At 33.3% G+C, this 17,864-nt stretch overlaps 2 protein-coding genes, 1 long non-coding RNA gene and 1 other non-coding gene across 5 annotated transcripts; 2 read left to right on the forward strand and 2 right to left on the reverse strand.

Moving 5' to 3' along the window:
• Positions 1 to 1,492: 1,492 nt before the first annotated feature.
• On the reverse strand, positions 1,493 to 3,662 carry LOC110011684 (uncharacterized). The gene is made up of 2 exons (XR_002286705.2): positions 3,381 to 3,662; positions 1,493 to 1,907 (listed from the first exon to the last, which is right to left on the reverse strand). It is a non-coding gene; the product is annotated as an uncharacterized LOC110011684 (long non-coding RNA).
• A 3,160-nt stretch (positions 3,663 to 6,822) lies between these two features.
• TRNAQ-UUG (transfer RNA glutamine (anticodon UUG)) lies at positions 6,823 to 6,894 on the forward strand. Its single transcript has one exon. It is a non-coding gene; the product is annotated as a tRNA-Gln (tRNA).
• Positions 6,895 to 9,511: 2,617 nt separating this feature from the next.
• Positions 9,512 to 13,489, forward strand: LOC105165959 (putative protein S-acyltransferase 7). 2 transcript variants are annotated; one of them, XM_020692325.2, is made up of 5 exons: positions 9,512 to 9,955; positions 10,614 to 10,796; positions 11,280 to 11,585; positions 11,789 to 12,022; positions 13,039 to 13,489. In XM_020692325.2, exons 1-5 carry the CDS (start codon positions 9,863 to 9,865, stop codon positions 13,354 to 13,356), a joined length of 1,134 nt encoding a protein of 377 aa, XP_020547984.1. In that variant the 5' UTR covers positions 9,512 to 9,862; the 3' UTR covers positions 13,357 to 13,489. The 2 variants fall into 2 exon arrangements, with proteins under 2 accessions (XP_020547984.1, XP_011083425.1); XM_011085123.3 differs by having other exon boundaries at positions 9,514 to 9,955; positions 11,298 to 11,585.
• A 79-nt stretch (positions 13,490 to 13,568) lies between these two features.
• LOC105165967 (mitochondrial import inner membrane translocase subunit TIM8) lies at positions 13,569 to 16,670 on the reverse strand. The gene is made up of 2 exons (XM_011085135.3): positions 16,515 to 16,670; positions 13,569 to 14,022 (listed from the first exon to the last, which is right to left on the reverse strand). The coding sequence occupies exons 1-2, from the start codon at positions 16,560 to 16,562 to the stop codon at positions 13,837 to 13,839; spliced, it is 234 nt and encodes a 77-aa protein (XP_011083437.1). The 5' UTR covers positions 16,563 to 16,670; the 3' UTR covers positions 13,569 to 13,836.
• Between the last annotated feature and the right edge of the window lie 1,194 nt (positions 16,671 to 17,864).

Here is a 17,864-nt window from a genome sequence, read left to right on the forward strand (position 1 = left end):
CAATAAAAAAATGGTATTGGTGGAATTATATATAGGTTCATGGGTTTTAGAACTGGACTTCAAACGGTTCAATTGGGAATCGGTCATGTATCCGACCTGATTCATACTTTCAAAATAGGTGTAATCAAAATGATGAAAATCGGTCAAAATCATTTTTTTTAAAAAATATTATCTAGTGAAGGTTTAATTTTTTTGGGATTAAATCTTTCTATATTTATAACCAAAAGGGTTTAAGTTTGATTTATATTTTTTTCAATGTGGGATAATTAGCTGTGCTTAAGCCTTTTCATTCTATATTTATAGTCTAAAGTGTCAAATTTTGCTTTATACTTTATTATTAAGCTCACTTAATTATAGTATGCTATTTATTTTTAAAACAATTAATTAATTATTTTTAGGATTTTTTATTTATTGATTTTACAAATTCCTTTTGGCAGATATTTTTTTTCTCATGTATTTTTTATTTCTCCAACATTAATATGTATTATCTTTGTTTATCGATATTTTTCTATAAATCAAAATATTTATATCAATTTATTATCTTAATATGTATTTTTAGGAACTTTGTACTCTACAAAAATTATCGATATAATTTATATAAATATTATATTTTAATTTATTTTTAAAAAATATACACATATATAAGATATGCCACACTTGCTAGTATCCTAGTAATTTGTGGCAATTACTATGTACATGCAAATTCTACAATAATAACTATATAAAATACTTATTAAACTTGTTATTCAATAAAGTATATATATAAAATAATAAGTTAATATTAAATTTATAAGAATATAAATTTATGCCCTAATTCAGCTAAATTTGTGATAGTCACCATTATTTCTTGTTCTTTTTCTTACAGCCAAATTGTAATTTAGAAAAAGGGAGGAAAAGAAAACAGTATTTACTAATAGATTCAACCCAATTTTGTAATTTTTACGCGAATTTATTATCGCAAATTGTATTTCATATTAATTTTGTCAGGTTAATTCAATTCTTCAAAACCAAATAATATAGCCCAAAAAAATATTTCATAATCAATTCCACTGAATTTTTCTATAGAGTATTTGTAGCAAATTCAAAGAATTAGACTAATTTCCTTCAAAACAAAAAATATCTTGTTTGACGTGGGTAGAGAAAGAATCATGGTAATATTCCCTTAAAGAAGCACTCTATTTACAACTCTCAACTTTCCTCTAGAACTCCTCCATGTCAAAATCTACCATCAAATGACTGTCCTCCCATCAACAAGAAAATGCACTAGCAGAAAGCAAATTGTTTTAAGCATTCTACTTGAAGACCAGATTGGTCCTTGAATTCACATTAATATTTAATGGTGAAATAATAAAATCGGATAGTTCTCAGTAAATATGGTAAGTGATTCAGCAAACCACAGATGAGTTCTGATCTTGTCACTGATGGACATGTATTCGCTATTTAGAAAATTAGAAGCAACTAAGATGATTAAGCTAATTGGAGACATGAGACAGAAAAGGATAAACACGTTATTCATGAAACCAAAAACTTGCGGGATGCAATGTCATAACATATAGCATAGTCCCTCCATACAAGAAAATTAATCAAGAAAGATAAGGAAAAGAACTGCAATGATGATTTCATTTATAGGTAGATTGGAGTAACCCTCTTCACCAAAAATTCAAGAAATGAAATGAAGAAAACCCTCTTCACAAAAAATTCAAAAAAATGAAATGAAAGGAAGAGAACAGTGATTTTGAGTATTTTTACCAGCGATTTTTTTCTTTCTCGCATTTTTCTGTGTTGTACCCAACCTCTACCGCTACTTTTCCTGCGAGTGTTACCCTGCAAATGGGCATCATCAGGCTTAGCCATGTTTGCCTCCTTGACGAATAAAGGCTTTTCTTGATTTTCTTTCCTCTGTTTTTCTGGGTCAGAAGAGGACCGAGGAAAGGGGGTGAAAACATGTCAGTGCGCTAATTTTAAGGATTTTTCAAGATTGAAAAGGCTTAAAGGTAATTTTCGTTCCCTAACTTCAGGTCATTCTCGTTTTAGTCCCCTAAGTTACTAGAATTTTCAATTTGGTCCCGTAAAACTAAAAAATTCTCAATTTTGGTCCAAATTTCGCCAGAAAAATGAGGGACTCGCTGGAAAAAGTCACATGCCAAGCATGTGAATTTTAAATTGGGGGCTGGATTGTGATTGGCTGGAAAAAATGATGTGGTGCAGACGTGGCGCCCAGTTGGAAATTAAAAAAAAAAAAAACATGACTGACGTGGAAATCAAAGTCGCTGAAATTCGCCCCAAAATCACCTGCCAGTCGCCACCACTTTCTCTCTTCAATTCCACCACTATTACTTGGAATTTCTGGCCACCACATATATCATTTGATTCCCCATGGCAAGGAGAATAAAACCCCTCAACCAATTTTGAGATTCGACCACGACAGCGAGTGGGCTTTGAAATTGACCGCCGCGGACAATTCCCATCAATTTGCTGGCGACAGGATGACCCACGATCGCAGATTGGTACCATTGAATTCGTCTCCTCATTGCGGTTCTAATGGGACTAGTCTCATCCATTTTCATCAACTAGGTGCAAAGATCCATCGTTTTGAAGATCTCGATCGTCGTCCGCTGTGACTGCACCTTCGACCGGCATTTTCTCCTTCTCCTGAACGAACCACCGGCTCGGACAACCACCGTTGAACTCCTCTCATTCTGGTGAATCTTTTGAGACCAGTCCCATCGATTTTGGTCACCTCTATGCAAAGATCCGAGAAAAGCCGTCCTCCGCCTTCGCCGACGGCCGCGCGCTCGATTCTCCGCCGTATAACGGCAGATTTCAGGCGGAGAACCACCACTGAGCTCGCCCTACAATGGCAGACCTTCCTCTCCGATCAGAAGTGGCCACCGGAGCCTCGACGGAATCGGCCTCCTAGGAAGCTAACACGGTCGACTGAGTTGATTCACCCAGTCATGCAACTGGAACAGCAACAACGCAAACAGCTGACATGGATTAAATATCCACGTCAGTCATTTTTTTTTTAATTTCTAACTGGGCGCCACGTCTGCGCCACATCATTTTTTTCAGCCAATCACAATCCAGCCCCCAATTTAAAAAGTCACATGCTTGGCATGTGACTTTTTCCGGCGAGCTCCTCATTTTTCCAGTGAAATTTGGACCAAAATTGAGAATTTTTCAGTTTTACGGGACCAAATTGAAATCCTAGTAACTTAGGGGACTAAAACGAGAATGGTCTGAAGTTAGGAAACGAAAATTATCTTTAAGCTAATTGAAAATAACACTAACCCAGATAACTATATTTATACTAATTTAATCAAAACCCCAAAGAATCAACAAAAAGAACAAAACAAATAACCAAAACCCCAAATAATCACCTGGGTTTTAACTGGATGTGTCGCTAAACAATTCTGGTACTATTTCCACAGTCTCAACATGCTAAAATCTGTAGAATTCGTATGGTTTTCAGTTTGAAGAATGATATATGTGTGTTGGCAGTAGCAATTTGAGAGAGTACGAAAGTGGGAGCTTTAGGAGAGAGGAGGAACTAGGGTTTTTGTTGCTTGTTGGGTTTATGAAATGACGGAATGTAAGAAATGCACAGCACACCATTTCTCTCTCTTCCTCTCCCTTTTTATTTTTTACTATCCCATCTCTATTCGAATAATCCTTCTACTCTATACTAATTAATTGTCTTTTTTAATGTTATCAATTTTATATTTTATATCATTAAATTTATTATTTTATATGGAGTGTGTTATAATTCAACATATTTATTTAATTATCAATGTGTTAGTGATGACAGTATTCGACTATATACTCATATAAAATACAATAATGAAAAATTAATTGTTTTTTGTTCTTTTTTCTTTAAAATAAAATGAGTGAAAAGTCAATTAATTGATTAGTTAAAGAAATGAAATAGCATATTCATAGCCAAAGTTTTTAATATAATTTATAGCAATAAATAAATGCTTAACGAGCTGAGCCCAATTTATTTCTTGTTCCTATTATAATAAAAAAGTATTACGCTTAATTCCTTATATTTCCAACTAATATATGAACCCCACAAAGAAAATATGTAAGAAGTAGTAAACTTTCTACTATCCCTATCGTTTGTATAATTCGAATCTACGGCCAATCAAATGAATGTTATCAGAGAATTTAGAGAAAGTAATACCGATATCAATAGAACCGCGAAGGTATCTAAGGAGTCATTTCAGGGCCTCCCAATGTGGAGGGCTAGGGTTAGACATATACCTGTTGAGACAATTGATGGCATAAGCAATATCGGGTCAGGAACAAACCATAAGAAACATTATAGAGCCGATAACATTCGAATAAGGTACTTTGCTCATTTTCTCCTTTTCAAAATTATTTTTAGGGCATTGATCCCTGCATAGTTGGAAATGAGCAGCAAGAGGGATAGAAACAACTTTGCTATTTTCCATTGAAATTTTTTTCAAGATAGACAAAATATAAGTCATTTGATTTAGAAGAATTTTTTATTCTTTTCTATCTTCAGTAATATCCATTTCGAGGATTCTTTTCGCATCACCAAGATTTTTCATTTCAAAAGTTTTACACAAATCCTTTTGTAAATCATCAATCAATTTATGATTAGAACTAGATATAAGCATGTAATCCACATATAACACTAAGAAAATAGGACAATCGTCAATATACTTGAAATAAAGACAATGATCATAATCACTTCTTTTGAAGTTAAGGAAAAGCATAAAAAGATCAAACTTTTTATTCCACTGTCTAGGGGACTGTTTTAAACCGTAAAAGGATTTTTTCAAAAGGCACACATAATCCGATTTTGTATTATTAATGAAGCCAAAAGGTAGATGCATATAAATATTTTCATCTAAGTCCCCATGAAGAAATGCAGTTTTCACATCCATTTGTTTTAACTCCCAGTTATAATGAGCAGTAAGAGCAAGTATAATGCGAACAGTGGTGTATCTAACAACGGGAGAGAAAATTTCATTGTAATGATTGCCCTCTTTTTGTGTGAATCCTTTAGCTACTAACCTAGCTTTATATTTTATGGGATTCTCTTGTTTGATTTTAAAGATCCACTTACAGTCTACTATAGAGCATTTAGAGGGTTTTGGTACTAGGATCTATGTTTTATTATCCCTAAGGGATCTCATTTCTTCCTCCATGGCACTAAGCCAATTTTTCGATTTTATGGCTTCTTTTATGCTCGTAGGTTCAGGAATTTCAGTGTTTAGAGCAACTTGGTAATCTCTAAGTTTTGAAAACATCCTAGGTTGTCTCCTACTCCTATCTCTAGCTAATAGGTAGTCATCAAGGTTTGTCTCTATGTTTGTGTTTTTAGGATGTTCTAAGTGTTGTTCTTCTAGGTGTTCAGAATTTTGTGCTTCTATCTACCCTCTTCTTAGTTATCCTCTATGTTATCCTCCACTTTATTAAATGTTGTGTCGTTTTGGGGCAAGGCATCTCAGTTTCATTAAATATGACATCTCTACTTATTAAATCCTTAAAACTTGACTGGCTTCATACCCATAGCCTATACCCTTTGACACCCTCAGGATAACCAATAAACACACATTTTATAGATCGGGGTTCTAATTTATCAGAATTTTAATGCACAAAAAGAACATCCAAAAATACGTAAAGAGGAAATATTAGGCTGCTTGCCATACCACATAGTATCAGGAGATTTTCCAAGCAAAGGCACAGAGGGAGATAAATTAATCAAATGAGCAACAGTTAAAAGTACCTCATCCCAAAAAGATTTTTGTAAGCCAGGAATGGATCAGGTATCCCAAACCTAGACCTAATCGCACATATGTCCTCCTCCAGACAAGACTGGAAGATCCTAAACGACTCCATACTAGAGGCGACTACCATATCCTCTGTCTTTCTTCTTTTCGATTCCTCTCTAGACATTCATTTTTTTACTACTCACTTCCTCCTCGCCTTTGCCCTTGGAGACCAGAGTGAGAAATATCAAGACGTTCCTCGTATTCATCTAATAGAATAGTTAACTCAATCAAAAACTCCTGTACGGTTTGCTCGCATACATCCCCCTCAGACATGATTAAACTAAGAAAAGTGAGAAAAAAGACTTACCTAGGATGAATGAGGATAATAAGATGTTAGTAGAAGAAGCGCTTATAACCTGCTAGAAAAATGGCGGATTAGAAAGAGACGAGGAAAAAAGGGGAAAAAGAGAAGAACTATGAAATTACCTTGACGCAAGGGAAGAGTGAAGCTGCTAGATGGAAAGATGTCCTATATATCTTGTCATAAACAGTCCCTCTAACTAAGGACTTGATGGCAGCTGGCCTCCTCCCATCAATTACACAGCCCCCAAAACTTTCAAAGGGCATGACTCTTTCCTTATTTCTTGTGATCATTACTATTTATGACTCCTTTTTTCTATACCAAAATTTAAAATTCAAAAGAACAACCCTATGAAAAATGGAGGGAGTTTAATCTCTATTTTATAAAAATGGCATTTAAGTCAACACACATTTTGTCTGCCAAAACTAATTATTATCAGCTTTATTCACACTTAATTAATAGATCAGTGATCAAAACACATTTGATGTGTGTATATTATCTAAATTTTTATTATAATTTAATTAACTAAATATTTTTTAAATGAATATAAATAGATTAAATTTGAATTTATACAAAAAAATTAATTCATTAAATAAAATGGTTGAATTAAAAATTAAATAATATAAAAAATCGAGAGGATAAGAGCCAACAGTTAGCAAAGCACCAGCTGAAAATCATGTGCTGAAAAATAATAAAGGAAACTAGGTAGGCCAAGGGGGTTCCATGGTGTAGTGGTTAGCACTCTGGACTTTGAATCCAGCGACCTGGGTTCGACTCCCGGTGGGACCTTTATTTTCTCATGTTTTAAACGAATTAGCCCAACCCAAAATCATGTGGGATTGGGCCACCCACAAATATTTTCCCATTATTCCGTATTCATTAATTGTTCTTTTATGTATGTGGATTGAGTGCGAAAAGGCAGCCACTATGAATAGTAGTGAGTCTCGGTTCAGGTGATCCACACCGTTTAGTATTCTGTACATGATTGATGCCTATTTTATTTTATAAAATGAAAGATGTGTGATAGACTGACAGTCATTTACACGTTCAGCATACAAAATCGAAAACCACATTTATTTTGGTATAATTGAATAATGAGTGATGTAAAAAATATATGATGGAAAAAGTCCAAAGTTAATGTAGTCAGTTTATGTACATTCACATACGCATAGAAATGAGGTTGAGACTCTGATTCCAAAGCAAGCAAATTAGGAGTGAAGGGTGGAGCAGCTCGGTTTCTGAGACTCATTCATATGGACACCACTACGTGTTTACGTTGGGAGTTGCTCATATTAGATTCATTTTTTTATTTTAAATTTTATGGAATTATATATATATATACACATAAAATATTTTTAAATAAACAAAATAAAAAATACGATTTTCCATGTCTAGAAATCAACATTGCAGTGGTAACCCCATGCTCGCTCCATCTAGTCTAGAGTGTCACAAGTCACCTAGAAAATTTCACGTTTTACTTAATAATCACGCTTTAAAATATCTGCATTCATCTCCTCTAATTTAACTATTTTGAACCTCGATTTTTTCAAGTTTAAAAAATTATACTTAATAACGACCACATTCGTTATCATCTAATAAACAAACTCATTTATTAATCCTAATATTTAAATTTATCGGCATCGATCAAATAAAAAAATTTAATAAAAAACTCAAGTGTTTTGACAATTATATAAACCTCCTTTGTTAACTTTTTTAAAATTATATATATATATATATATATATATATCCTCATATTTGTTATATCATACATATAGTACCAATAATTTTGTGTTACCGTCTCATTGTTATTTTATTAATATGACACATTTAACTTATTGTTCGCCCATTTTCCTTTTTTCTTTTAAAAAAAAACACTAAAAAATTGATTATATCTACAGAAATTAATTAGTTTGAAGTTTTCTCTATTTTAACTAAATTACCTTAAAATTTAATATTGGTAATTTGAGATAGAATTTTAAGATTATAATCTGTAATATTAATATTTAGACACCTATTAATATTTAGACGTAATTTTGTAAGCAATAAATACTTAGGAAACTTAGGTGTAAGTCATTGCTTCTTGAATTTGGTCAAGTTTCATTGTTACTAAAACATGTTCATTCACACATAATTAAATATGCAGCTCTACTCTACATATGCCAACCATCTTTTATTAGCCTCCACCCAATTATTTTGCTCCCTTTTCTCTTTTTTAAACTCTATACAGCTAAGATTTGATGTTGAAACTTGTTAGATTGGAAAGTCTCTGATTGAATGTTTTCTTCAAAAAAATACCCTTTTTTTTGTTTTTAATAAATCAATATATTAATTATTTATAATAAAAAATAATAATTTATTAAAATAGACTGACAATTACTATTACAGTAGAAGACAAAAACGCAAAAACCTCTTTTGTGTTCTAATGAAGTTGCAAAAACAAACTAAAAGAACGTGCATTGAAGAAATAGGTTCAGGAAAAGCCATTTTATCATTTTTTTTCTTTTTTTACAAAGATTGTATTCACAAGTAGATTTAAATTGCTCATAGCTTCCACTCACTTTTGGCATGCGAAAATATCCAATTAACCCTTCTTTATTATATAAATATGCCAAGTCTGAAGCTCTAGGAAGGTTTTGAGACAGATTTTAGGTTCAATTATAGTAAAAATCAAGCAGTATCGAGTGTTTTGAGTCAAAATAAAATTAAGTGAAACAAGTCTCGAATTTAGTGGAATCCATCCCATATCAGTCCCATTATCATCCCTAAAATTTATAGCTCTTTTTGCATTTTGTAGGAGATAAATTGCATTAATTCTCTCTATATTATAGTCCAAGTATAATCACAACTTAAATATCAATCCATATGTCATAATTAGCATATAAATATAAACACACATAAATATTGTTGATATATGAAATTTTCTTTATTAGTATGTATACCACATCTATGAATTAAAGTTTATTAACTTTATAATTAGCATAATTGGGAAGACTTAGTCACAGCCAGCCACCCACTTCACAAACGCGTTATCCCCACAAGCTGGGGAGGTAATGAGCATTAAATCATTTTTTAATATTTGAACTATATAAATATATAAACATTTTAGCCCTCCAACTTTATCTTAAATTACACTTTATTTAATCCCCAGCTCTAAAATAGATGAGTTTACGCCCCATAAATGAAGATAAATATATTTACTACTACAATATTTTTATTATTATTTATTAAAATTAAATTCGTCTTATAATTATAAAAAATATGTATATAAATTTTAAAAATAATTATATTGTTGAAATTTAATACAATTAAAACATAAATTTAATTTAAAACATTATCTAATAGTTATATTTCTATTTAACAAATAAATTCACGTTAAAATTCATATAATGGCTCATTTCTTCCTCTCCATATGTTTTTTGCCCCATATTTTTCTAAATATAATTTCGATTCCCCCGCCGCCCTTATCCTCCGGGGAAATTGACTGCCGGAAACTGATGCAATCATTACGGCGGCTGACTTCACCCGGAAATAGTCAAACCCGCCACACAGGGAAACCACCACTTGCTGTATACAACGACTTTTCTTATAGTGTTATAAACTAAACATAATATTTTGTTCTGCCCGATTCTTTTCTTCTCTGCTGACTTTGCGCACTGCGATTGAGTATTTCACACCGTCATTTCAATTTTCTTTTGTCTAGTGAGAGAAAAAGAGCATAATTTTTTGTTAGAGAAGAAAATTATTAGAGGAGAGAGAGATGGACGCAGTGGCGCCGCCGGAGTCCCATGGTGGCGCCGTCGAGAGTGCGGCGGAGATGGTCCGGACTTACAAGGCTTGGGAAGGGAGTAATGTAACTTCCGTAACTTTTTGGTTTTTATCTGATTCTTTGAGAAAATTTTGATGGGTTCCTGTTATTTGGGAAATATAGTTATTCTTTGAAGATTAAGATCTTTACTATCAGGTTCTTGAATTGAGCTTTAACTTATCTTGATCGTCTTTTGGAGTTCGTTGTTATAGCTTTATCGGAGAGTTATAATCTGGAACATGTTATCTTGACTTTGCAATTAGTTTCAGATATGATCAAGTTTGAGCGTTTTAGAGGAAATATAAACCGGCATCGATGCAATTTTTATTTTCTACTGCCCAGATTTTTTTTTGAAGCAGCTTTCGCTCAATAATACTTATTGGGTATCTGGGGCAAAGAATAAAGCAATTTTTGGGGTGGTAGTATGGAAATTTAGCTTGTTTTATCTCTGAAGTATACATCTTGTCAATAATTTGATTACTTGTTGGCGTGTAACCTGAATGTGTACATGACATGGAGTAATGCAATAAACACTTGAGGTCATATATCAGTTAAATCCTTGGAAAGAAAGTATGTGGTTTTACAATGAAGTTTCTTGAAGGATCTGTTCCACGATCAGAAACTGCGTGAAAATTGTGGAGAAAGAATTGCTGCTGGTTCGCATGTATTCTGATATGTGGTTATCCATTTAATTTTATTGCAGATATTTTGTCTTGGGGGAAGGTTCATTTTTGGGCCAGACGCAAGATCAGTCTTGCTGACGATAGCCCTTATAGTTGCTCCTGCCACTATTTTCTGCATGTTTGTTGCGAGAAAACTGATGGATGATTTCTCTGGCGATTGGGGGATTGCAATTATGGTTGTATTTATTGTTTTCACACTATATGTAAGTTCCATTTCCTACTCTAAATTTTACGTTCGTTTCAAATGGTTCAGTATCCCACCAATGCAGTTGTTGAATTAGGTTGAGATTTTGGTTTTCTTTTTTTTTTTTATTTACTTTGACCAGCTGAGCTGTGATTTCTAAGCTATTGGTTGGATAAGGGCATTTGGTTGGTCTTATGATCATCATCTATCATTCTTGCAATAGTCCATGAGTTCTATGATCTAAACAAGAACTACCAATCCCTACATTGTAATCATCTATGCTGATGTATGGTAAACCTGGGCAAAAGTAATGAAGTTTGCCGAAAGTAATCTTTTGAACTACCGAGCAGAATGATTTCTGAAAAAAGTTGCTAGTTGTACCAAAGCAAAACCCTGAATGCAATCTTGATGTGTGTTCATATAGAATAATTGAAGTTGGGTTTGCTTTTCTGCATTCTGTGTGTTGAAGAAACAAGAGACAAGCATAATCAACATTTCGTAGTTGTATTTGCATTTCCAGGATTTAATGCTTCTTCTATTGACTTCTGGAAGAGATCCTGGTATTATTCCTCGCAATGCTCATCCTCCAGAACCAGAACACGATAATAGTATGGAATTCGGACCTGGGCAAACGCCCCGCTTGCCCCGGACCAAAGATGTTGTAATTAATGGAATAACTGTGAAAGTGAAATACTGCGACACTTGTATGCTGTATAGACCTCCACGTTGTTCACATTGTTCAATTTGCGACAACTGTGTGGAACGATTCGACCATCATTGCCCCTGGATTGGCCAATGTATTGGATTGGTAAGTACTTCCTGACAAATGCAGCACTTGTTTCAGTATTGAATATAATCCAGCATGAAAACTTCTTACTCAAAGTCTCGTTTAGTTTAAATGTTTTTGGAGAGTAATATTATAACACATACTTCTATCTGTGTCGACATCCATCTACATATGTGTACAAAGATTTGTTTCATATGAACCTTTTTTCTTGATTTTGGCTGCAGAGGAACTATCGGTTCTTTTTCATGTTCGTCTTTTCAACGACACTTCTTTGCTTGTATGTTCATGGGTTTTGCTGGGTCTATATTAAGAGGATAATGGATAGTGAGAAGAGCTCAATATGGAAAGCAATGACCAAAACACCTGCATCCATCGTGCTTCTTGCTTATACTTTCTTAGCACTCTGGTTTGTGGGCGGGCTATCAGTCTTCCACCTATACCTCATCAGTACAAACCAGGTAACAAGCTGATTATTGGTTTATGGGTATCTGTTCCCGAGTTTATACTATTCCTGTTCAAATACCTGATGGCTGGTTACTTTGAAATTTGAAAAGGAAGCAAGATGAGCTTTCTGTCTGTCTGATCATAATGTAGATTTTATGTGGGTTAAATGCAATTTACCCCCTTGATATGTGAAATAAGCAAATACCCCTTGAAAAAAGATAATTAGCAAATTAACCCCCAATGTTTTAAAAAATAAAGCAAAATTGCCCCCCTGTCAATGGTTTAGATAGGGGGTATTTTCCAAAATATTGGGGTAATTTATTATTTTATTTTTCACTAGAGGTATTTTGCTCATTTCCATATCATAGAGAATGTAAATTGCATTTTTCCCGATTTTATATTGTAGGAACACAATATTCTTAAAAATTAACCCAATAATTGCCTGTTCTCAGATTCATTTCCATTATCATTTTGGGAAACCTTTCTGGAAAGAGTTTGCCCAAAATATGTGAAATTGCCTCTCCGAAAAGTGTGGAAATGAAAATGTGTTTGAATGAGTCAGTAACAAAATTTGACCATTAAGCGATAGGTAGATTCAATATTCATTTGAAGAAAGCATGTTACATGTATAAATAGAGTATGTTTTATGAAATAGTGCGTAAAATGTAGGTGCATGGTTTTGAAGTTGTTTTCTCAAAATGTTAGCAAGAAAACAGTTAACGAAATTATGCCAAACAGACACATTTTCATTTTTACCGAAAGAAAATTATTTCTGCAAATGAATCCAAATCATAACAAATATTTGGAAAAGATAATAGAATCCCTTATTATACCCTTACATTGTGCAAATGCATTGTACTCGGACAATAACTTTTCTTCAATTTTAGTCGATGCATTCCCAATTATCATTATTTTCCTATCTCAAGCAAATTCTGTGGTTAATGAATAATCCTCTGTTCCCGAATTTGATCTGTATCACGTTGATGTGTATCTTGAGAAGTTCCCAACATGGACTTTTTCTTCATTGCAGTCAACATATGAGAATTTTAGATATCAATACAGCATGCGTTCCAATCCTTATAACAAAGGAATAGTTGGAAACTTCATGGAGGTATTCTGGAGGAGTATCCCCGCTTCCAAGAACAATTTCCGGGCAAAGGTGCAGAAAAAATCTGTGATACCATCTCACTCAATGTCTGCTAGTTTTATCAGCACAAATGTGGGAACTGCAAAAGGGGAGCAAGAGAAGGCGATGTGGGACATGCCCATCAACAGAGCCCTTGCAATAGGGTCCAGTCGGATAATTCTGCCCGATGGTGATAATAATATCACCGAAAATCAGCAATAGTAATTGAGTTGTGTAAATTAAAAGTCGAGGTGAAAAAGAGGAAGAAACTGAAAACAGCATAGCTTATATGCTAGCTAATGTGTGTATATGTAATTGTTCTGGTAGAATTCGATTTTGCCATTTCGTTTTCAAAGTTCCACCTTTCTCTCGTCCTCCTCCAACAGATCATGCCCTGTGCAAGATAGACTCTTAATGAATCTGCTTTCTGATAATTTCAATAAAACTTAATGAATTGGGCATATCAGCAATTGAAATTCGCAAACAAGGGTATATCCATATACAGACATCTGATACAATGAATGTAACTAGTGTTAAAAAAAAATTAATAACCACAGAAGATGATAGTAATAAATAATTTATATCATACACTTTTGTCTTAATGCAAAGAACTTGTGTAATTTGATTGTTGATAGGAGTAGACTCTTGGCATCAGATATCAGAAACCTTCTACTTCAGACCCAAGAGAAAGATCGGCCTAGTTCATTGCTGCTGCAGACGTTTCATGATCAGAAGAGACATATCCATGTAACGTTGAGCGCAGTTTGTGAGGCAAGTCGATTCGCTAGAACTGAACTTGCTTCCAGGAGTACCCGTTATGCATTTATCCCAGCAAGCAGATGTAAGCTTTCCGATCATTTCATTCACCATAGCTTTTTGTTTTTCTTGCTGTGAAGATAAAGTGATGTAAATTAAATGCTAACAGAAAGCCTTTAGCAAGACAAAGAATTCTGAGAATCAGCAATAAGTCCATGCCCATCAAACACACTTGCTCGAATTCCATGATAAATTGATACAGCAAAAGAGGTGATAAAAATTATGTTAGGCAGATAACTATAATTAAACATAGTTAGCAATGGCACGCCAATCCCCAGCCTTTTTAGGCTAGGGCTTAAAAAGAAATGGGCGAAAGCTTCGCTTAGTGTAAATAAAGGCTGGGCTTTTTAGCCAGTCTTTATTTCAGTTAATTTATTTAAAAGAATAAAAACAATAAAAAATATCTTGCAAAAACGAGTGAAATTAGAAATTAGGGAAGATTTGGATTTTGATTGATGGATATTATATATTTGTGTTTATAATGATTATGTAGGATTGTTTAATCATCTTGACTGTTTTGAACTCTTTTGTTTTTCCTAAGACTTATTATTATGCAAATTTCTTTTATGGTATGATGATTAAAATTATTTCTAGTGTTTATATTTACTTATTTGTGCATTATTGATGTGAATATATACTGATGTATGAAATATATAATTTATTTCTATACATGTGCGCCGTAGTATAAAAATGTGCGCGCCGCGCCGTGCGCATGGCTCCAGCGGACCCTTGCGCCATGTTGCGCCATGCGCTATTAACAACTATGCTATAATAACATCAAACATCCTTTCCTAGTGCATTGCCTAGACTAATATCTAGGGACAATAAATGGTCCAAAAGCAAATAATAAAAAAGAAATAGGGCACAGGATCAATATAAAGGGAAAGGAATAGGGAAGTGCATGGCATAAATCTTACATTAAAAATTGTTCAACAACCGAGGCAATTTATTAGGGTTCCATTTCATATGGACATTAGAGGTTCAATAATATTCCACTCTAGCATGTTTATAACCTTCCAAAAAAGAGGTTAGGCAGTTAAGGGAAAAATATATATTATGCCCATTTAGCCACAATCAGCTATCAAAGGGCAAGTTATTTGCACTTGCCAATAGTTGTATACTGCCAGATGAAACAACACAGTAGAAGTTTCCAAAAGTTGAGAATTAAATCAAGGACAATCTATGAAATTCAAATTTTCAATTGGTGGAAGTTCTATGAAGATCCAGGAATTGGTTTATGTGCCAATGGCATTTAACTTGTACACATTTTGCAATCACACTCAAAAGTTTTAAGTCCTAAATATCCTTTTCATTCGAAAAATGTATTTTTGAGATGGCTCCTATCCATAACATATACGATGAAGTACACTTAAGGGGAAGTGGAATTGAAGATTCTTAGTCATGAATTGCCTTCTCTTAGTCCAGATCAATCCAATGACCTGATCTCCTTAACTTTTTCCTTTATTATCATTGGGATAACAACTTGTATATTTGATCTGCGCGAGTGTCGAAGATAAACATATACGACAACAAGTTATAAGTGAAAAAAACAAGAGGCCGAAACCACAAAATAAAGACTCGACACTACTGAATCTCGACAGTGTTACAGGAGCTACTGTATCAGGAACAGCTAATGCAAATTGAAAAACAAAGCTAGTGCCTCCTTATATGTTTAAGTTGATGGTTTCCAAGCACAGTAGCGAGAAAGTTGTTTAGTTGGATCAGCTTGAAAGGGCAATCTGCAGAAGACCCAAACTTTATGCAATCCAACATGCATGGGACAAGCAGACAGAGATCAAGGCTGACGAGACTTCAAACTTCAAAGTTTAAATTAGAACATAGTCTCTATTCAAGCATGATGGGGGGCTAAGCATCTTCGCTAGCAAGCCCAAACAAGAAGTCAATATCTTCAGCTCAATTTTCTTAATGTGTAGAGAGATGTAGCTTCCTTGGGTACTCTACCAACTAAAGTTCCCAAATTAACCTGCCTAATAGCCTCTAATAAACCTGCTTTGGAGGTTGCTATCCAATAAGCCACTCCACATTATAGTTTGAGCTACAATTGCATATCAAGAACTTATGCTTCTTCAACACTCCGAACATTTAGTGCCACAGTCTAAGGAAAATCATCGCAGCTTAAATCAGATTACAACTTGAGCTCAAAAATTGGAATCACAAAGATGTAAACATCTGGTTGCAATTTGCAAGCAGGAAATATCGGCTAATCCAAAAAGTTCTCCAAGCTTATTACTTCAACCTCCCCAAAATTGCTGAGGTGACAACTGAGGGAATTTCTTTTTTCACTAACTTCTAATTATATCTCCCCAAAATTATTTCTTGATATAATATCAGTTTTCTTTTCATACAACTTCAAAATATTCAAATAACATAACAAGGAAAAGAAGAAAAAAAAAAGTTCCCGAAATTTCTTTCAACAATGAAAATCCAAAAGATTGGAATGGAGGATTGAGGACCGGCAACAAATCAAAATTGAAGGTACACATAGGTATATGCAATATTATAAACCGACCCAGAATCATTCACAAATAGTTGCAATTACTTACATCGAGAAAGTGCTGCAAGTCAGGGGAGTTGAGCGACGAAGAATCCATTGCAGATGAGAGAATTTCTTGTACTTCACCTTCACAATCACAAGCATAGAAAAACCCTAGGAAAACCCGCTTAAAACAAGGGGAGTAGGAAATGGAATATTGGATCAAATATCTGGGCTTGGCCCAGATAAATATGGCCCACCCACTCAATTTTAAGTCCCTAAGGAGTATAATAAATTTCTCATTTTAAATTCAATTTTGATTATGAACTAACAATTATAACTTCTGTTTTAAATTAATGTTATTATTTTATTTAAATTCCCACAATATATTTTGAACAAAAAGAAAAATAATTTAATTTCTTAAAATCTTAGTACAAAAATCCTCCTTAACTTGTTATTATTCTTGTCTCTTGAATTGGCTTGACAATCAGGTTGGATCCCACTAAAAAAAATAAATTATTTTCTATATCGACTATGATTTAAAAATAATAAAAATTTAATTATTTATCATAATTAGATAACATCAATTTCGATGACAGTTAATTAATATTTTATATATTTTTAGCTATGATTAAATTATTTTTTACTTTTAACTGTGACAATTAACCATGACAATAAAATTATATTTCTTTCAATACATAGAGATGTGGGTTGGGTTGAGATGGGTCGGAACGTATTCTGCATCCTACTAAGAGCGATGTATCAAGTGGGACTGAATGGGCTTCGAGTTGTATTAATAATAACTTAATAAGTGAGGTGAATTAAATCTCGAGTTCAACCAAATCTTTCTTGAAACCTATTCTATCTCCATTTAAATTTTGAGGAATTAACATTATTTTTTGTACTAATACAAAATTAATTAAAATACATTAAGTTATTTTTGTATTAATGCACATAGTTCATATTATTGACAATTAGTGACGTTCAAACATAATTAGTTGCGAACATTTTTTTATATTCTTAATTATTATTTTTTATATATAAATTTTCATTTAATTTATTATTTATTTTTTCATAATATAGATTTAATTAATTATGTATAATAAAACATCAATATCATAAAAAAATAAAAAATAAAACAAGCACATTCGACCAGGTTTCAACCGAATCGATATATGGATCGGGTCTATGTTTAAAACTGGATCTAATTAGGGTTCACTTAAAGGCCCAAGATTGCCTTAAGACCGATAATGAATAATAGTGGGTCGATCTCATATCGAGCTTTCTTGGACTACTTTGTGTCTGTGTTGAACTGTTTATGCCATTGTGCAACTACTGATAGAAAAAAAGAGTATGTGTCTAAACTTAAACAGGAATGGAATAATTAGAGGGAAATGAAATGAAATAAAATTTGAAGTAT

The sequence above is a fragment of the Sesamum indicum genome, linkage group LG1, assembly GCF_026168435.1.
Source record: "Sesamum indicum cultivar Baizhima isolate 11 linkage group LG1, ASM2616843v1, whole genome shotgun sequence".
NCBI classification, from domain to species: Eukaryota; Viridiplantae; Streptophyta; class Magnoliopsida; order Lamiales; family Pedaliaceae; genus Sesamum; species Sesamum indicum.

What these genes read in the sequence shown, in the direction of transcription:
- LOC105165959 (XM_020692325.2), top strand. Translation starts at nt 9,863, where the DNA reads ATGGACGCAGTGGCGCCGCCGGAGTCCCATGGTGGCGCCGTCGAGAGT. An exon ending in TTATTGTTTTCACACTATAT is followed by an intron (nt 10,797 to 11,279) that starts GTAAGTTCCATT and finishes AACATTTCGTAG; the next exon opens with TTGTATTTGCATTTCCAGGA. An exon ending in TTGGCCAATGTATTGGATTG is followed by an intron (nt 11,586 to 11,788) that starts GTAAGTACTTCC and finishes TTTTGGCTGCAG; the next exon opens with AGGAACTATCGGTTCTTTTT.
- LOC105165967 (XM_011085135.3), bottom strand. Translation starts at nt 16,562, where the DNA reads ATGGATTCTTCGTCGCTCAACTCCCCTGACTTGCAGCACTTTCTCGAT. An exon ending in ACTTGCAGCACTTTCTCGAT is followed by an intron (nt 14,023 to 16,514) that starts GTAAGTAATTGC and finishes TTATCTTCACAG; the next exon opens with CAAGAAAAACAAAAAGCTAT.